At 48.8% G+C, this 13,870-nt stretch overlaps 3 protein-coding genes across 3 annotated transcripts; 1 reads left to right on the forward strand and 2 right to left on the reverse strand.

Annotated features, from left to right (window-relative positions):
- Positions 1-1,984: 1,984 nt before the first annotated feature.
- On the forward strand, positions 1,985-3,802 carry PAFAH1B1 (WD40 repeat domain-containing protein; the record flags this gene model as incomplete). The annotated part of the gene is made up of 5 exons (XM_033572951.1): positions 1,985-2,022; positions 2,081-2,246; positions 2,312-3,396; positions 3,505-3,544; positions 3,668-3,802. 5 exons carry the CDS (start codon positions 1,985-1,987, stop codon positions 3,800-3,802), a joined length of 1,464 nt encoding a protein of 487 aa, XP_033423503.1.
- A 775-nt stretch (positions 3,803-4,577) lies between these two features.
- ATNIH1004_008341 (KH domain protein) lies at positions 4,578-7,987 on the reverse strand (the record flags this gene model as incomplete). The annotated part of the gene is made up of 7 exons (XM_033572952.1): positions 4,578-5,432; positions 5,510-5,707; positions 5,763-6,127; positions 6,183-6,507; positions 6,562-7,023; positions 7,092-7,373; positions 7,460-7,987. 7 exons carry the CDS (start codon positions 7,985-7,987, stop codon positions 4,578-4,580), a joined length of 3,015 nt encoding a protein of 1,004 aa, XP_033423504.1.
- A 3,213-nt stretch (positions 7,988-11,200) lies between these two features.
- On the reverse strand, positions 11,201-13,714 carry ATNIH1004_008342 (uncharacterized protein; the record flags this gene model as incomplete). The annotated part of the gene is made up of 1 exon (XM_033572953.1): positions 11,201-13,714. The coding sequence occupies one exon, from the start codon at positions 13,712-13,714 to the stop codon at positions 11,201-11,203; it is 2,514 nt and encodes an 837-aa protein (XP_033423505.1).
- Positions 13,715-13,870: the final 156 nt, after the last annotated feature.

Below are 13,870 nucleotides of genomic sequence, written 5' to 3' on the forward strand. Positions count from 1 at the left end.
TCAAAACAGTATTCAACGTTTACATTGAATATTTCAGATCCTGACATTCAATTTAAATGCAACTACTCAGTACAAATAGAATCGATCCCTCTGGTTCTAAGGGGCATCTTTCGCTCTCCCTCCTTCTCTAGAACTCTATAGCACGTCCTCTCCTTCAGGCCCTTCTACCACCCTTCCAGATTCACTTTTTTTCAAAAACCCCAGACCAAACAGAATGCTCCAAGTGGTGCATATACGACATGTAGAAGAGATCCATGAGAGTAAGTCGCTAGTCAAGTCAGCATGAACGACACTTACAAGAAAGAAATAAAATAAGAAATAATAAATAGATACCTCCCCAGCCATATATTCCTGCCCTCCAAGGATCCAATTAACACATCTACCCCCCCACCCCCAAGGTCTCTTCCGCAAACTACTTAACAGCATTTCATCTTGAGGCGGGTCTACTTGTTGAAATACCTGGATTTATCAGCCATTGTGCGCATAATATACTTGAAGATAGACGGTGTGTCCTATCTTACAAATGGAAGCAATCCAAACATACCGTATAAAAACCACCTCAAATACAAGTCGATTTGCTACAGAGTCAAAAGTCATTGCCCCCCGTACGGGCGCCTTTTCAAAAATTGCGACACTTCGGATATCATCCGGATCAGAAGAAAGTGTTCCTATATTGTCATGCTATATACCGTGATATAGCCCGGGATTCGTAGATTATGATGGGAGGATCAAAGGAGGTATTCTTCAGGCATGGAAGGGTGGCGAACGGATGAGATGGGTGTACATAGTTCCTTTGTTGAACGTACTGGGATGAAGGTTACTGCGTTTATTGCAAAACTGGTGTCGCCATTTTACACTCTTGGGGGGTAGGAAGGAGATTCGCCAAATATAGTCACGAGTCTGGAAGAACATCGAAAAGAAGCGTACCGTGACACCGATTTTGCAACCAACTGCAAATGTAAAAACTGATTGTTAGAGTGGTTTACCTTATTTTGCTGTGTTTCGAGTGAGATATGGTGCAACGTGATGTCAAGAACAATTTCGGCTACCACGAAGTGGACACGCCGTAGTCGAGGTTCTGTATACAGTTCTAGAGCCATTGAGTCTTAAGTGCTTTTTTTTTTTTTTTGTTTTTTTGCTATTATTTTTCTAAACAAGTTGATTCCTTGGACATGGGAGATTCATATTCTTTGTACCCTTCTCAAGGTGGTAAGTGTACGTCAACGCCGGTGCCTGAGGCTCTAAACGTGTGTGCTTTCACTGACCTTATTGATTACAAGTTTTTGTAATTTATCTTTGTTGGGAGCTTTGGCAATTATTCACAGTAGGTTAGAATAGTCTAGAAACCATTCTAATATGTCCTCAAAGCCTATATACATCGCTTGGCCAATGGGACTCATCTGATAGCAGTCATGACCCTAATAAATAACATGGAATGTAGAATATTACAAATATAGTGGCTTAATACTGCCTGGAATTTGATTATATGATCATTTAGTATTAACGATGTTACCTTGAAGTTGTTCTGTACTATCCCAACACAGATTGCATTCCCATTTCATCTCATATAATATGTAGGCGCCCGATTGCATTGATAACATATATATTCTCGGACAAAGAATCCGCCACTGGGAATCCTTCTTGGATATCACTGGCCTGGTCGACGTCAGATGTCCTCACTACACAGGCAAGGACACTTGGAATTTTTGGTGGTCTGTTTCTTCAAAGCTAAGATGGGATCCCGACGACATCGGGGGATATCTAGATGTACTACCCGATTAGGAAACCCGGAACATCCCTGTTCCCCTCTATTAATGCCTGAGGCAGATACGATTGTTGCCAAATCAATGTCATGTGATTCAGCACTAGTCTTTGGGCTATTTGTGTACCACTTCGGAGAGAGCTGTATACCTGCGCGAGAGTGCGTCACCTCCGGCGACCGTAAAGCACTTTGAATGCCACAGCTTCTCTAGACGCCGTCGCCATGAGCCAGATATTGACAACTAGGCAAGCGGAGGAGCTGTAAGCACTTACATTTTGCCTGTTACGAATTGCTGGTACCCCACTAATGCGCAATCAGGCACAAGTCCATGGTTGCCTACCTTTCGTCAATAAATGCGTCCAAAAGCTCTGAGACGCTTCGCGAAGAGCTGCAGATAAGCGATAGTTTCGATGATGCTACTTGCAAGAAGTATGAAGGATTGTTGGAGAAGAAATGGACAGGGATCGTTCGACTTCAGAAGAAGGTAAATACTCCACGCGATTAAATTTAGGGGGGAGGGGGGAGAGGCAATTGCTGATCAATTCGCAGATAATGGATCTAGAATCCACAATCGCTAGCCTCCATGCAGAGCTCGATTCCACCGCATCCACATCCCGTTCCAAAAAGCAAGATCCGGCAAATTGGCTCCCCGGATCAACGCCAACACATACCTTCGAATCGCACAGAGATGCCATTACATGCGTTGCCTTCCATCCAGTTTTCACGTCACTGGCCTCCGGGTCTGAAGACTGCACAATCAAAATATGGGATTGGGAATTGGGAGAGTTAGAACGAACTCTCAAAGGCCATCTAAAAGCCGTCTCGAGTCTTGATTTCGGTGGACAAAAGGGTCATACTCTGCTCGCATCGTGTTCTAGCGATCTTACAGTCAAGCTCTGGGACCCGAGCAAGGATTATGCGAATATTCGAACCCTCTCGGGACATGATCACTCTGTCTCAGCTGTGCGCTTTCTCACACCTACAGAGAATCTTCTTGTCTCAGCCAGCCGAGACGCATCGATCCGGATATGGGATGTTTCAACGGGATTCTGCGTAAAGGTGATCAAAGCCAATGGCACTTGGATCCGGGATGTTTCAGCTTCCTTTGACGGGAAATGGCTGGTATCAGGTGGTCGTGACCAAGCCGTTACAGTTTGGGAAGTTCAATCAGCCGAGGCAAAGGCCGCGTTATTGGGCCATGAAAACTATATCGAATGCTGTGAGTTTGCGCCTCCAGTGAGCTATGAATATCTAGCCACACTTGCCGGTCTCGCGAAACCTCCTCCCGCAAGTAGCTCCTCCGAATTCATCGTCACCGGAGCCAGAGATAAAACCATCAAGATTTGGGAATCCCGCGGAAGACTAATCAAGACCCTCGTTGGCCATGACAACTGGGTAAGAGGTCTGGTCTTCCACCCAAGCGGGAAGTATCTGATCAGCGTTGCGGACGACAAAACAATCCGGTGCTGGGATCTCTCCCAAGAAGGAAGATGCGTGAAGACAATTGATACTTCCCACGGCCATTTCATCAGTTGCATTCGCTGGGGCCCTATCAGTACCAAGACCAATGCTGTGGTGGAGACGTCTGAAACAACTACTAACGGAGTACCCAAAAAGGGCACCGCCATGCCTGCGTTCCAATGCGTCATTGCAACAGGATGTGCTGACTCTTGCGTACGAGTCTTTACATAGATCCTACCCATCCCATCCCATCCCTTCCCATGATGTTCTGAACACGATAGTCGAATCTTTATCGAATGCCCTGGTGGCATGGATTTCGAAGTGAGATTCCTCTAACGTTCATCTATTGAATTAACGAATTTTTTTAATGTCGTATCACTTCTGTGCTTTTCTGAGCCATGTTGTATATTTTTTTGGTCATATTGTAACATATCTAATATCTAGAGGGATGTTTATATGCGGATGAGGCTGCTGGAAAGGTACAACATGTCGCGCGATGGTGTTACAACACTCGAAACCAACAAGTACTGGACAGAAGTGGCCCTGTCAATCCCTAATGAGATGAGCATTTACCTTTGACCACGAGTATCACTATAGTAACTGGAACGCCAACAGCACCAATACATACCTGCCACAGAGTCGACCCTAGAGCACGAACATTCTATTTTAACAGTAAGGTAGTGCACTATGTACCAGCACCATTCACTACTTGTCATCACTAGAATGATAATAGTACGAGAACCTATGATCCGAATCACTTCATTCTTTACTCGCAAAACCTTGGGGATATCGTCGAGGTATATAGAGCGGAAATCCAAAACGCATCGAACAGAAGCACCGATCTGAAACTCCAGACAAGGGAGCGAGATGCCAGAGGAAATATCACTCAGAACAAAAACTGTCAACACCATCATACACCATCGTTTCACTTGGTATCAATCATATCTTGGACGAGGGTCAATGAAATTTGGATCCTCCATCATGCGTCCCATAAGGAAAAAAAATAAAAATAAAAATAAAATGCCAGCATCTCTCCACCCACCCCACCGGGGAAAAGAAAAAGAACTCAAGCACATAACGTAAACAGGCGTCTTGGAAAAACTGGGAATCTGAACAACTAACGATGAAAGGCATGAAGACTTCAAAAGGGTATAGCGTTCCCATTCTTTCTCCTTTCCCCCTCTTTTTTTGCAGATTTTCCGTAGAGCCCGGCCTTACTTTGAGTGGTATCAAAAATAAAAAAGAATAAAAGAAAAAGGCCGAATTAAGAATCGCTGATAACAAACTCTGCACGGGAATAAAACATGATCAAATCAATAGTCTTGGGGTATACTGCTGCAAATTGACATTGTTTTTAACGCGGTGGCCCGATTGGGGCCGGGTATCCAGAAGTAGAATTGGAAGTACTAGGACGACCACTATCAAATGACGCGCGAAGGTCATGCTTGGGAGTCATGTCCCCTGGCGCGGTACCGAATGGAAATTTCGTGTCAAAGCGCGCTGGCCAGCCATTGCTGCTGCTGTGGCTGTGCGAACTCCCCATAATGGGAACATCATCCTCTGGAAGATTTACCCCAGAATCGTTCCATGGGTTGCGGTAACCACTATCCCGAGACTCCATGGACACCAGAGACGCCTTGGAAGCATTGCTGGAGGCGTGCTTGAAGAAGGACCCGGGAGACGCTGAGTGGTTTTTGCGTCCAATAAAGGAAGAAAAGGAAGAGATGCTACCTGGTTTGCGAAGCCTCTCGAAAATTGACCCACGCTCACTGGTCTCGTCGGAGAAGTTCGGGCGAGTAGGAGAGTCTGCAACGATAGGAGCGGGTGCATGCTGTAACAGCTTTGAGTCAAAGAAGGGCAGGGACTCTTCGAACGAGTCCGACTTCGGACGTGGGATCGCCCCTTTGACGGTGGTTGCATCGAGCCCATGTGCCACTAGTCGAGAGATCAAGAAATCAATGGCATCCTTGAGACCGCCCTCGTTGTTCCGAGTATACCCAAGCACAACGCGATCCTCGGGAGCAAAGGTGGGCGAAGCTGAACCACCGTCAGAAGATGGGAGGTCGGGGTTCGAATCGACAGTGGTGTCCACCTCATACTGATCCTTCAGCTTGGCGCAAATGTCGTCACGGAACTCGGGTGACTTAAAGAAGTCCCGCAGCTCAGGGGAACTTTGGAGAAGAAGTTCGTGATTCTCTGGGACCATTCCCTGCGAGGAGCGTTAGGGAACTGGAGTGTGGGGGAACTTGAGTGTGAAAAAAAAAAGGAAAAGACAAAGGCACTCACTAGTAAGGCATCGACCGCCTGCGGAACCTGGTACTCAGGTCCCGAGATCGTCACAACATCACTAGCAAGCTCGGTGCTTGGGAACTCGATCTTGCAGTTCCATTTCTTCTCCAGCTCATCGATCTCGGTCATGCGAGAAAGTAACTCACGGTGGTACAAGCGGTTGATCACCACGCGCTCAGACACATACTCGGCATCCTACATCATCGATGAGCGACGACACATCATGATGAACATTAGTTGGGGAACTTACAACTTTCTCTACCATATCCATGATTTCCTGCTTGACGAGGTCCAGGCTCTGGGCGTTGCGTGCTGGTGTACGGCAGATGACGTTGTCGACCTTAATGTCATCATCCTCCTTGCCCATCCCGCCGCGATCCATTGCATTGGAGAATTTGACAAAAACCGAATATTTCTTCATGATTCGCTGGATGTGCTGACCTCCGATTCCAATGATCCGCTTGTGGTATTGATCGGGCACATGGAATGAAATCGAGGCTGGCATTTCCTGCTCCACGAGATCCAAGCCGTTCTTGGTAGATTCGTACTGAGCCCCGCACACATCAATATAGAAGTTATACTCATTGAAGCCATCAAAGATGATTTGCACATTGCCTGTTTACAGTCAGTGTTTGTCCCCGCAGATGCTGCCCCATTTCATTGGACTCACTTTGGCCCATGATCTTGTTGATCTTGCCGTTTTTCTTGCCGCTGACGAACTCTTTATGCTCATTGGCCAGTTCAATCTTCACCCGCATTTGATATTGGCTTCGTAGGATGAACGGGATCTGGTTGATAACCATCATTGCGGCTTTGACAGCATCGTCGGACCCATTTATGGTAAATGCCAGATTGTCAAAGCTTACTTCGGCGGAAGAGTTGGTGCAAATGTCGGACAACATGGTGCGGATATCTGCGGTGGACGGAGTGCGGAACGCCGCCTGAGACGGATCCGGTATGATCACCCACCAGGATGCGCTGTAAAACTGGCCGGCCTTAAAAGAAATGTTAGTCAATCAACCCACGGAGGGGAGCATGGGTTGACAAACCAGAGCCATGATTTCCCGGACAGTGCGCTCCACATGTAACACCTCCGTGCCCTGGACACGGACAAGGCCCCGTTGGCTTCCCAGCTGGGGGAAGAGAACGTAGGAGCCATTCATTTCCATCACCTTCCGCACTTTGTCTAGCCGGTCAAGCAGGATACTGTCAATCTTGTTACAATTGACAATGGCATCCTTGACATAGATCTTGACCCCCATCACCAACTCCCGCAGCTTTTGTTTGGCGCGAGCGATCTGTTCCTGGGTATCACCAGTAATGTACACTTCATCCTCGCTGCGACGATGGGAGCCCGGGGGTGTATAACCAAAAATGCGCGGGAAGGGCGGCGGGAAATAAATCGCCGTACCGGTGGCCGCTTCGATGAGTTTGATATTTTTGCGGGTTCGACCACAGACCAACGTGTGCATGGTTAGTTCCAGCTTCATGGCATCCACATGACGTTTGAGCTGTCTAATATTTAGCACACCAATTTGATTTGGGCAGAAAATGGGGGAAACAAGGGGGGTGTGCGTACGATTTGATCGATCATGATCAAGACCCTCGTCTTCGCATGTTCGGCACTCTCCATATCACCGTAGATTGAAACTCGAAAGCGATGATCCAGCCCATTCTCCGACACGTAACCATAAGAAGAAACGACGGCACTATCTGTATCGCGTAGCTTGGGGCTCAAGAGGAAGATGTCCGTTCCCGTATAAGCAGCCAATGTGTCCAGGTGCTCCAAGACACTTGCCCGGATCCCTTTGGTTGATCCATCCATGATCAGATGCATATCCACGTCGACGGTTGCACATCGCTTTTACAGCACTGTTAGCAGGAGGACGAGGAGAGAATGCCGAGACTTTTTTTTTTTTTTTTTTTTTAGGAACAGAGGAAACGTACTAAGAGAATTGGGGTCTCGTTTAGGATCCTTGCACGTATCTTGCGCACCGCATCCCCATCACCCGTGATACAAACATTGGTTACTAGGCCCTGAGGTCGCAGCTGTAACGATGGGAGGGTCTTGGGCTCCGAGGAGGCGACGGTGGCTTCGATCCGTCCGTTACTACTCTCCGTAATCTGACGACATAACCTCCGAAGGGCTTCGACATTGCTGGTGTGGACGGGCAGGGTGTGGACCGGGGTGCCTTCCGGAGTCCCCTCAGGGAAGCACCAGCGTTGAAGGGCGCCAGGGCTTGCATGCAACACTTCATCGGCATCGGGACCAGCCAGGGTGGAGGAAAACGGGACGTTCAGGGACAGGTTGACGGTCGGGTCCACGCCGGTAGGAGGGGTCATTGGTTGAGGCCCATGTGGTCGACGGAGGGAGTGCGAGGCCATGTCGGTATGAGGCCTGGACATACTGAAGGTCGGCGTCATTCGCTCCCAGCCATGACGGGCCTGGCCCGTGAAGTTGGAGATCTTGTGCATGGCCAAAGGGCGGATCGGATCGAATCTCTAACCCCTTGAACGAATCGAGGGGAGAGATGCGAAAGGAATCAGGTGGGAGGAATAGCGGAAAGACGGAGGAGGAAGGGAAGGGAGGGAGAGGGGGAGGGGGGGAGAGAGAGAGAGAATGGGAGAAAAGGACGGGGGAAGGAAGGTTTGAGGTTTGCCGTTCACGACAGGGATGGCGGGAAGAGGAATGGGCGCGACGATGAAGTTGGTCGGTTTGGACAGTTTGAGCGTTGGTGGACAAGGGCGGTTTTTTGGCACCGGAATGGTGGGAAAGGAATCAATTCAACAGGCAAAATGGGTATCGAGGGATGGATGGGTGGAGAAGGTGAAAAATGTAAAACAAAAAAAAAAAAGAGGGAGAAAATCAATGGAAAGGAAAGAAGGGAGAAAGGAAGAAAGGAAAAAAGAGAAAGGGGAAAGAAAAATCCCCCCGAAGAATGAGATAGATCGAGGGTCAAGAAAGGCAAAGATGAAGAAGAAAGTTGGAAGGAGAAGTTGAAAGAAAAGACGTTCAGTTCGAGTGGTCGGATTGGGACGTTTGGCTTGTCCCTGGAGTGAGTCAGCTTACCATTTCTTGTTGTCTTGTTCTCTTTTTCTTGTTCTTATTTTCTCTTCTCTGTTCTTCTTCTTTTTCTTCTTCTATTCTTCTTTTATTTGTTTAATCTATTATTGTTATGATGGTGATGATAATTATAAAATACTCTTTCCTAATGATTTGGCGGCAGATGCGGGTCAACTCAGCCCAGCATCTAGGCCCCAATGTTTGTAACTCTGTCCCTACACGGAATGGATGGATGCGAAGCATTCTTCTTGTCTTCTTACTATCCAGTTTTCTGAGGATCTGTATGAGGAGGATAGTTTCTGGCATTTCCATCTATTCTATTTCTCCCTTCCTTTATCTCTCCCTCCTTCTTCTCTCCAGGACTGGCTGGAACCCTACGGAACGCAATGGATTAAGATCGATCTACCTTACCAGCTGAGCTCTGTATAGTGTATGGTAATGCATATTTCCACCGATACTGCGTTCGTCCCTGCACGGCCCACGTCTTTTCCCTTTTGGGCTCCGCAAGCGAGATGTTGGGGTCACGTGTGTCTTCCATACGGTACGGAACGGTACTCCTCGTCGATTCCGTCATCACTTTTCTCCCAGTAAGAGTTGAGTTTATTAGTCTCTCCAGGAAAATACAAAGGACACTCTAAAACGCACTAAAGCTTAACGGCAACAAAAGTACGGGCTTTGGATGGATCTTGTACTCTGTATTTTGGCTACGGACTTAGGTACTTGATCGACAATTCGTCTGAGAAAGAGCGGGATTATCCTGCCAAAAAAAAAGAAGAAAAAAGAAAAGAAAAGAAAAGAAAGAAGGGAAGAAAAAAAGGGAAAAAGAAAGTGAAAGAAGCTAACTGGACCGGCTATATCGGCCGTAAGAAAATCAGTTCTACAATGTTCGTTGTATACCCTCATTGTCTTCTTCCTCTATCACCTATCATTGGAGTAGCTCCGAGGTATCCAGGTTAAGTTTCCTTAGTCGGGCATCGAGGTAAATAGTGGGTTTCGATACATACAGAGTAGGTACATTTGCCACTCTGCATGACTGGCATTGCCCAGCCTGCCGATTCGATTTGATTTTCTCTCCACATTTACGGGGAAGTTGAAAACTCAGAATGAATGTCTCCTCTTAGCTAGGCCGTGTTTCCACGAATACCCATTGCAGGAAGGGCTAAGAATTACTGGCCGAGAATGCCTTTGGACATTTCTGCCTTGCGTCACCATGATGTATCATGACTCGGAAGGAGCTGAAGTAAAGGCATTGTTTACACCAAGATAATCCCTGTCATGCTCCTTACCCTTCATCTCACTACCTTAGTGGTTACTACTTACTAGTTAGCCCAGTGTTCCTGCCATGGCCTTTGGATCGACTCGTGTAGTACATGACGAATCATTTGTAGATATCCATCTGGCAGGGTATGGTGTGTTTCTGGATGTTTCAGGTTTCTACTCCGTAATCCGTACTCCGTACCGTGCACGATCCTTCCAGCTCCCTCCCTTTCGTCACCAGTTCACTACTGCAGGCATCTTCTGGGTAAAGAACACGAGATGATAACCTTCTTCCTAAATCTACCACTCAACAACTACCTAGTTAGTTGAATGTATTACTCATTGACCAACAGCAGTGGCTAGTTAATTATATAATAGCCTAAGAGAAAGTATCAATCAACAACGTCATCAACACAACCAGTGGGTCAAAAATTGTCTGAAAACCGCGAGACAAGTAAAGGTCAGGTCACAGGTTACAGGTTACACAACAAACATCCAAAGCCTCTGGTACGGAGTCGGGGAATGCGCAGTACAACTTATACTGTCTTTGATTTACCCTCCGTCTACCCTACAGTTCTCACAGTATAGTTATAGCCCAGCAGGGGGATGGATTCTTCATTATCAGGTGTCATGTCACGCGATGTCTAACTGTCCAATCCCCCTTTTGTGTGCTTATTAAATGTGATATGTAGGTGTGCATGCATGCATACAGACACACAGAGAGAGACACAGACGGTGGTGGGGTATATGTGAGTATGTGCTGTAATTTGTATCCATACCTGAGCCCCGTCTCCAGCCCAGCCCTAGGAGGAATACTAGCAAGGGGCTCTGTGACCAGTTCATACTAGACTATGACTGCTCCGTATGCGGGAGATTTATTAGCAGGGTCTACTCCATGGAAACGATGTGGGGACAGCAGAATTTCAAGTCTACTTTCTGCAAGTACACATGTGAAGGACCTTTTTTGGATGGTGTCTTGGCGGATACACTTTTCAGAAACAGGTCTCAATCTGAATACTAGTATCCAGATCAGATGTATATTTAGAAATCGTACCCTATTCTAAGAATATGCCGTGCTAAGAAATAGAGCAATCCCAGACCTGATGAGCAACCACCATACTACTAAACAAAACAGCGTACCTAACTGCAACCCCAGTGTTCTAGGAATTTATTTTCCATGTCGTATTTCTGACGCAAGATATTGGTTGGGAGCCTGTCTAGATGGGATGGCATACAAACCACCTACAGAGTATCTGAAATACAAAGATCATGAACAAGGTAGGTCTGGTTGTGAGAGTATACCAAGGAAATGTTGTTCAAGGATTGGAACAGAGCTATTGTATCAAACCTAATTGCTGGAATATTCGTCAGTATCTTTGTGACGAAATTCGATGTACTCCTCCATCAAGCACCACTCGATCCGGCTCGCCACTTTCATAATACCCTTCCCCCCTGGCCAAGGGGCGCGCAGCCACATATACGGGCTGTTCATAATATTCCCTAGGTCGCCGCGCGGCCTCATCCACATAGACGCTCACATCCCGACCACCTGGTCGCGTGCTTTCGACCCGCGGAAGCATCTCCCGTGGCTCTTCGTACCGGGCAGTGGGCGGCCTTACACTCGGTATCCTGACAAACCTTTCCCGCGGAAGTTCGGCCTCCTCCACGTAGGGCGGCCGCCGCGCAGCGTAATCGGCGACCTGGACGCTAGCGCTACGCGGGAATGGCTCACGTTCCTCAAGAGGTGCAGCGTAGGATCGCCGGTCGCTCGGAGTGGGCCGAGTGTAGTTATTAACCCGCCGATAAATCCCCTGGGGAGGTGGCATCTCCTGCACGTATCGTCGGCTACCATATGGATCTTCTAGCACCGATGCGGCTCGGATACTACCTTGATGCATCGCCTGAGGGTCATCGTAGATCTCGCTGCGAGATACGCGGGCAGAGGGTGGGAGCATCGTTTGCATTCTCGGTGCCGGTGCCGGTTCATCGTAGTACTGATTCCCGTGCTCGTCAACCACGATCCTCCGGGGTGGAGGCGCTATTATACGAGCCGCAGGCTCTTCTTCATAGTATGCTTCTCGGTACCGCGGCGACGATGGTGTTTCGCCTGCGGCGATGTAGCGTCTCGTAGCCGGAGGCGCAAGCTCATCGTAGTACCTTGCTCTTTCATGCGGCGAACGCTCAACAACCGCGTACGACGTGGCTCGCAGCCCACGGGGGCTTGCGGGGTCCACGTATCCACGGGCATATTCCTGTTGCCGTGACTGATGAAGGCTTGCAACCCTCCGCAGATCCTGATCATCACGCATCGGCCGCCTGGTGCCACTCCGTGACGCAGTTGACGGGATTCCTGTCTCCCCATGAAACTCGTACGGGTCTAGCTCATAACCTTGCTCTCGTACCGCAGGATCTCTCCTCTCTATCACTGGGGTGTACCGAGGAGACACGATGTCAATATACACAGGCCGTTCTTGGGGTTGACGGCTGCGGTATGTTGGAGCGCTGTCCGCAAAAGGTGGCGGCGAGACAGGCTCCTCCTTGATGTGAGGTTCGTCAGAACGGCCAGGTTGTACTCTATACGGGACTGGACGAGCCTTGTCTTTTTCGTCATGTATTCTCCTACGTTTCCTAGACACCAACGGCTGGGGTGCAACATCTGGGCTGGCCTGCCGTTCCGGGCCGTATTCCGGAGGGGTGTCCTTCAGCTGGTGAACCGAAGGAACCTTAGCAGTAGCTAACGGCGAGACTCTAGATGGTTGCGGTGCTGCAGGTGACGTTATGTGGTTTCGTATGACCTTAACATCATCTCCAGGCGATAGAGATCTGCGAGCATAACGACCTCGGTCGGGTATTCGAGTCTCCTGTCCCCGTTGCCTTGCTCCACTGGGGTGTCCCCCCTGCAAATATTCGTGACCAGTTCCCCTCTCCATGGGTGCCACACCTGGAGCGGGCGGTGAGTACTCTGGCTCCTCAAAAGCATCCGAGGGGGGCTGCGGTTCTTGGAATCCAGGGGGCACATATTCTGCCTCTATAGCAGGTGGCCGCCGCTGATGACAGGGTAATCGGTGGTCTGCTACGGGGTAAGTATCTCGCATTTCCTGATCCAATCCAGGTCGGTTGAGGGCTTCAAGCCGTTGCAACTCATCTGAATAAGGTTCTGCTGGGACTGCAGTAGCAAGTTCCTCCTGATTAGAGGGGCCGGCTGGGGATGGCCTTTGCTGATCGCCTTGTTGTGGAGAATCAGGGGCTCTACTCGAGTAGAAGGAGTTGTCGTCCAATGACTCACTAGACGCCCCAGCGCCAGGAGCATCGACTGAGGGAGACGGGTTCACCATCTCAAAAGCCTTATGCAGGACATCGGACACATTGAAATCCGGATTCGCATCCTGTATCGAAGCTTTCTGCCGTGACTCCTGCTTCCGCTGCTCCAGTTGTTCCCGCAATGACCTTTCCACTCTCTGCCGCTGTAGCTGTAACTCTGCTCTGACAAGATCGGCTGACTTGGTAAGGAAGATCGGGTCAATTTCCGACGTGGGCCTTGGAGCAATACGCGAAGACCCCGAGGCGCTAGAGGACATATTGCCGGCAGTTGTACCCTGCGAACCAATGGAGATTGTTGGTGTAGTCACAGACCGGGGGAGGTTCTTCCCCGAGGGAGATGCCGGCTGATCCCCGGATATTATTACCTGGGCTTGGGTTGAGGCAGGGGCGGCCCGAGACGCGGGTTTGCGCACAAACTGCTGGGGAACTTTCAACCTAGGGTGAGTCCCGGAAAAGATCTCATCACTGATTCTCAGAATCTTTTCATACTCCTGTACTTCTTCACTTGAAGGCAGTCCACTAGGGACGCTACCTGCTGCTGGAAGCTGAGCCGTTGCCATGGTCTGAGACACAGGAAGAAAAATATTCGTTCCTGAGTAAAGTATCTCACAGTCCACAAACTGCAGGAGATTTTTGCATGGTCTTCCTGATACGCAGAATTTTCAGCTAATGCACCTACCCACAGACCAATGACCAGGGCAGTAAGAGCGGCAGGG

This window comes from Aspergillus tanneri (assembly GCF_003426965.1).
Source record: "Aspergillus tanneri strain NIH1004 chromosome Unknown AapTan_6_pilon_pilon_pilon, whole genome shotgun sequence".
Taxonomy (NCBI): domain Eukaryota; kingdom Fungi; phylum Ascomycota; class Eurotiomycetes; order Eurotiales; family Aspergillaceae; genus Aspergillus; species Aspergillus tanneri.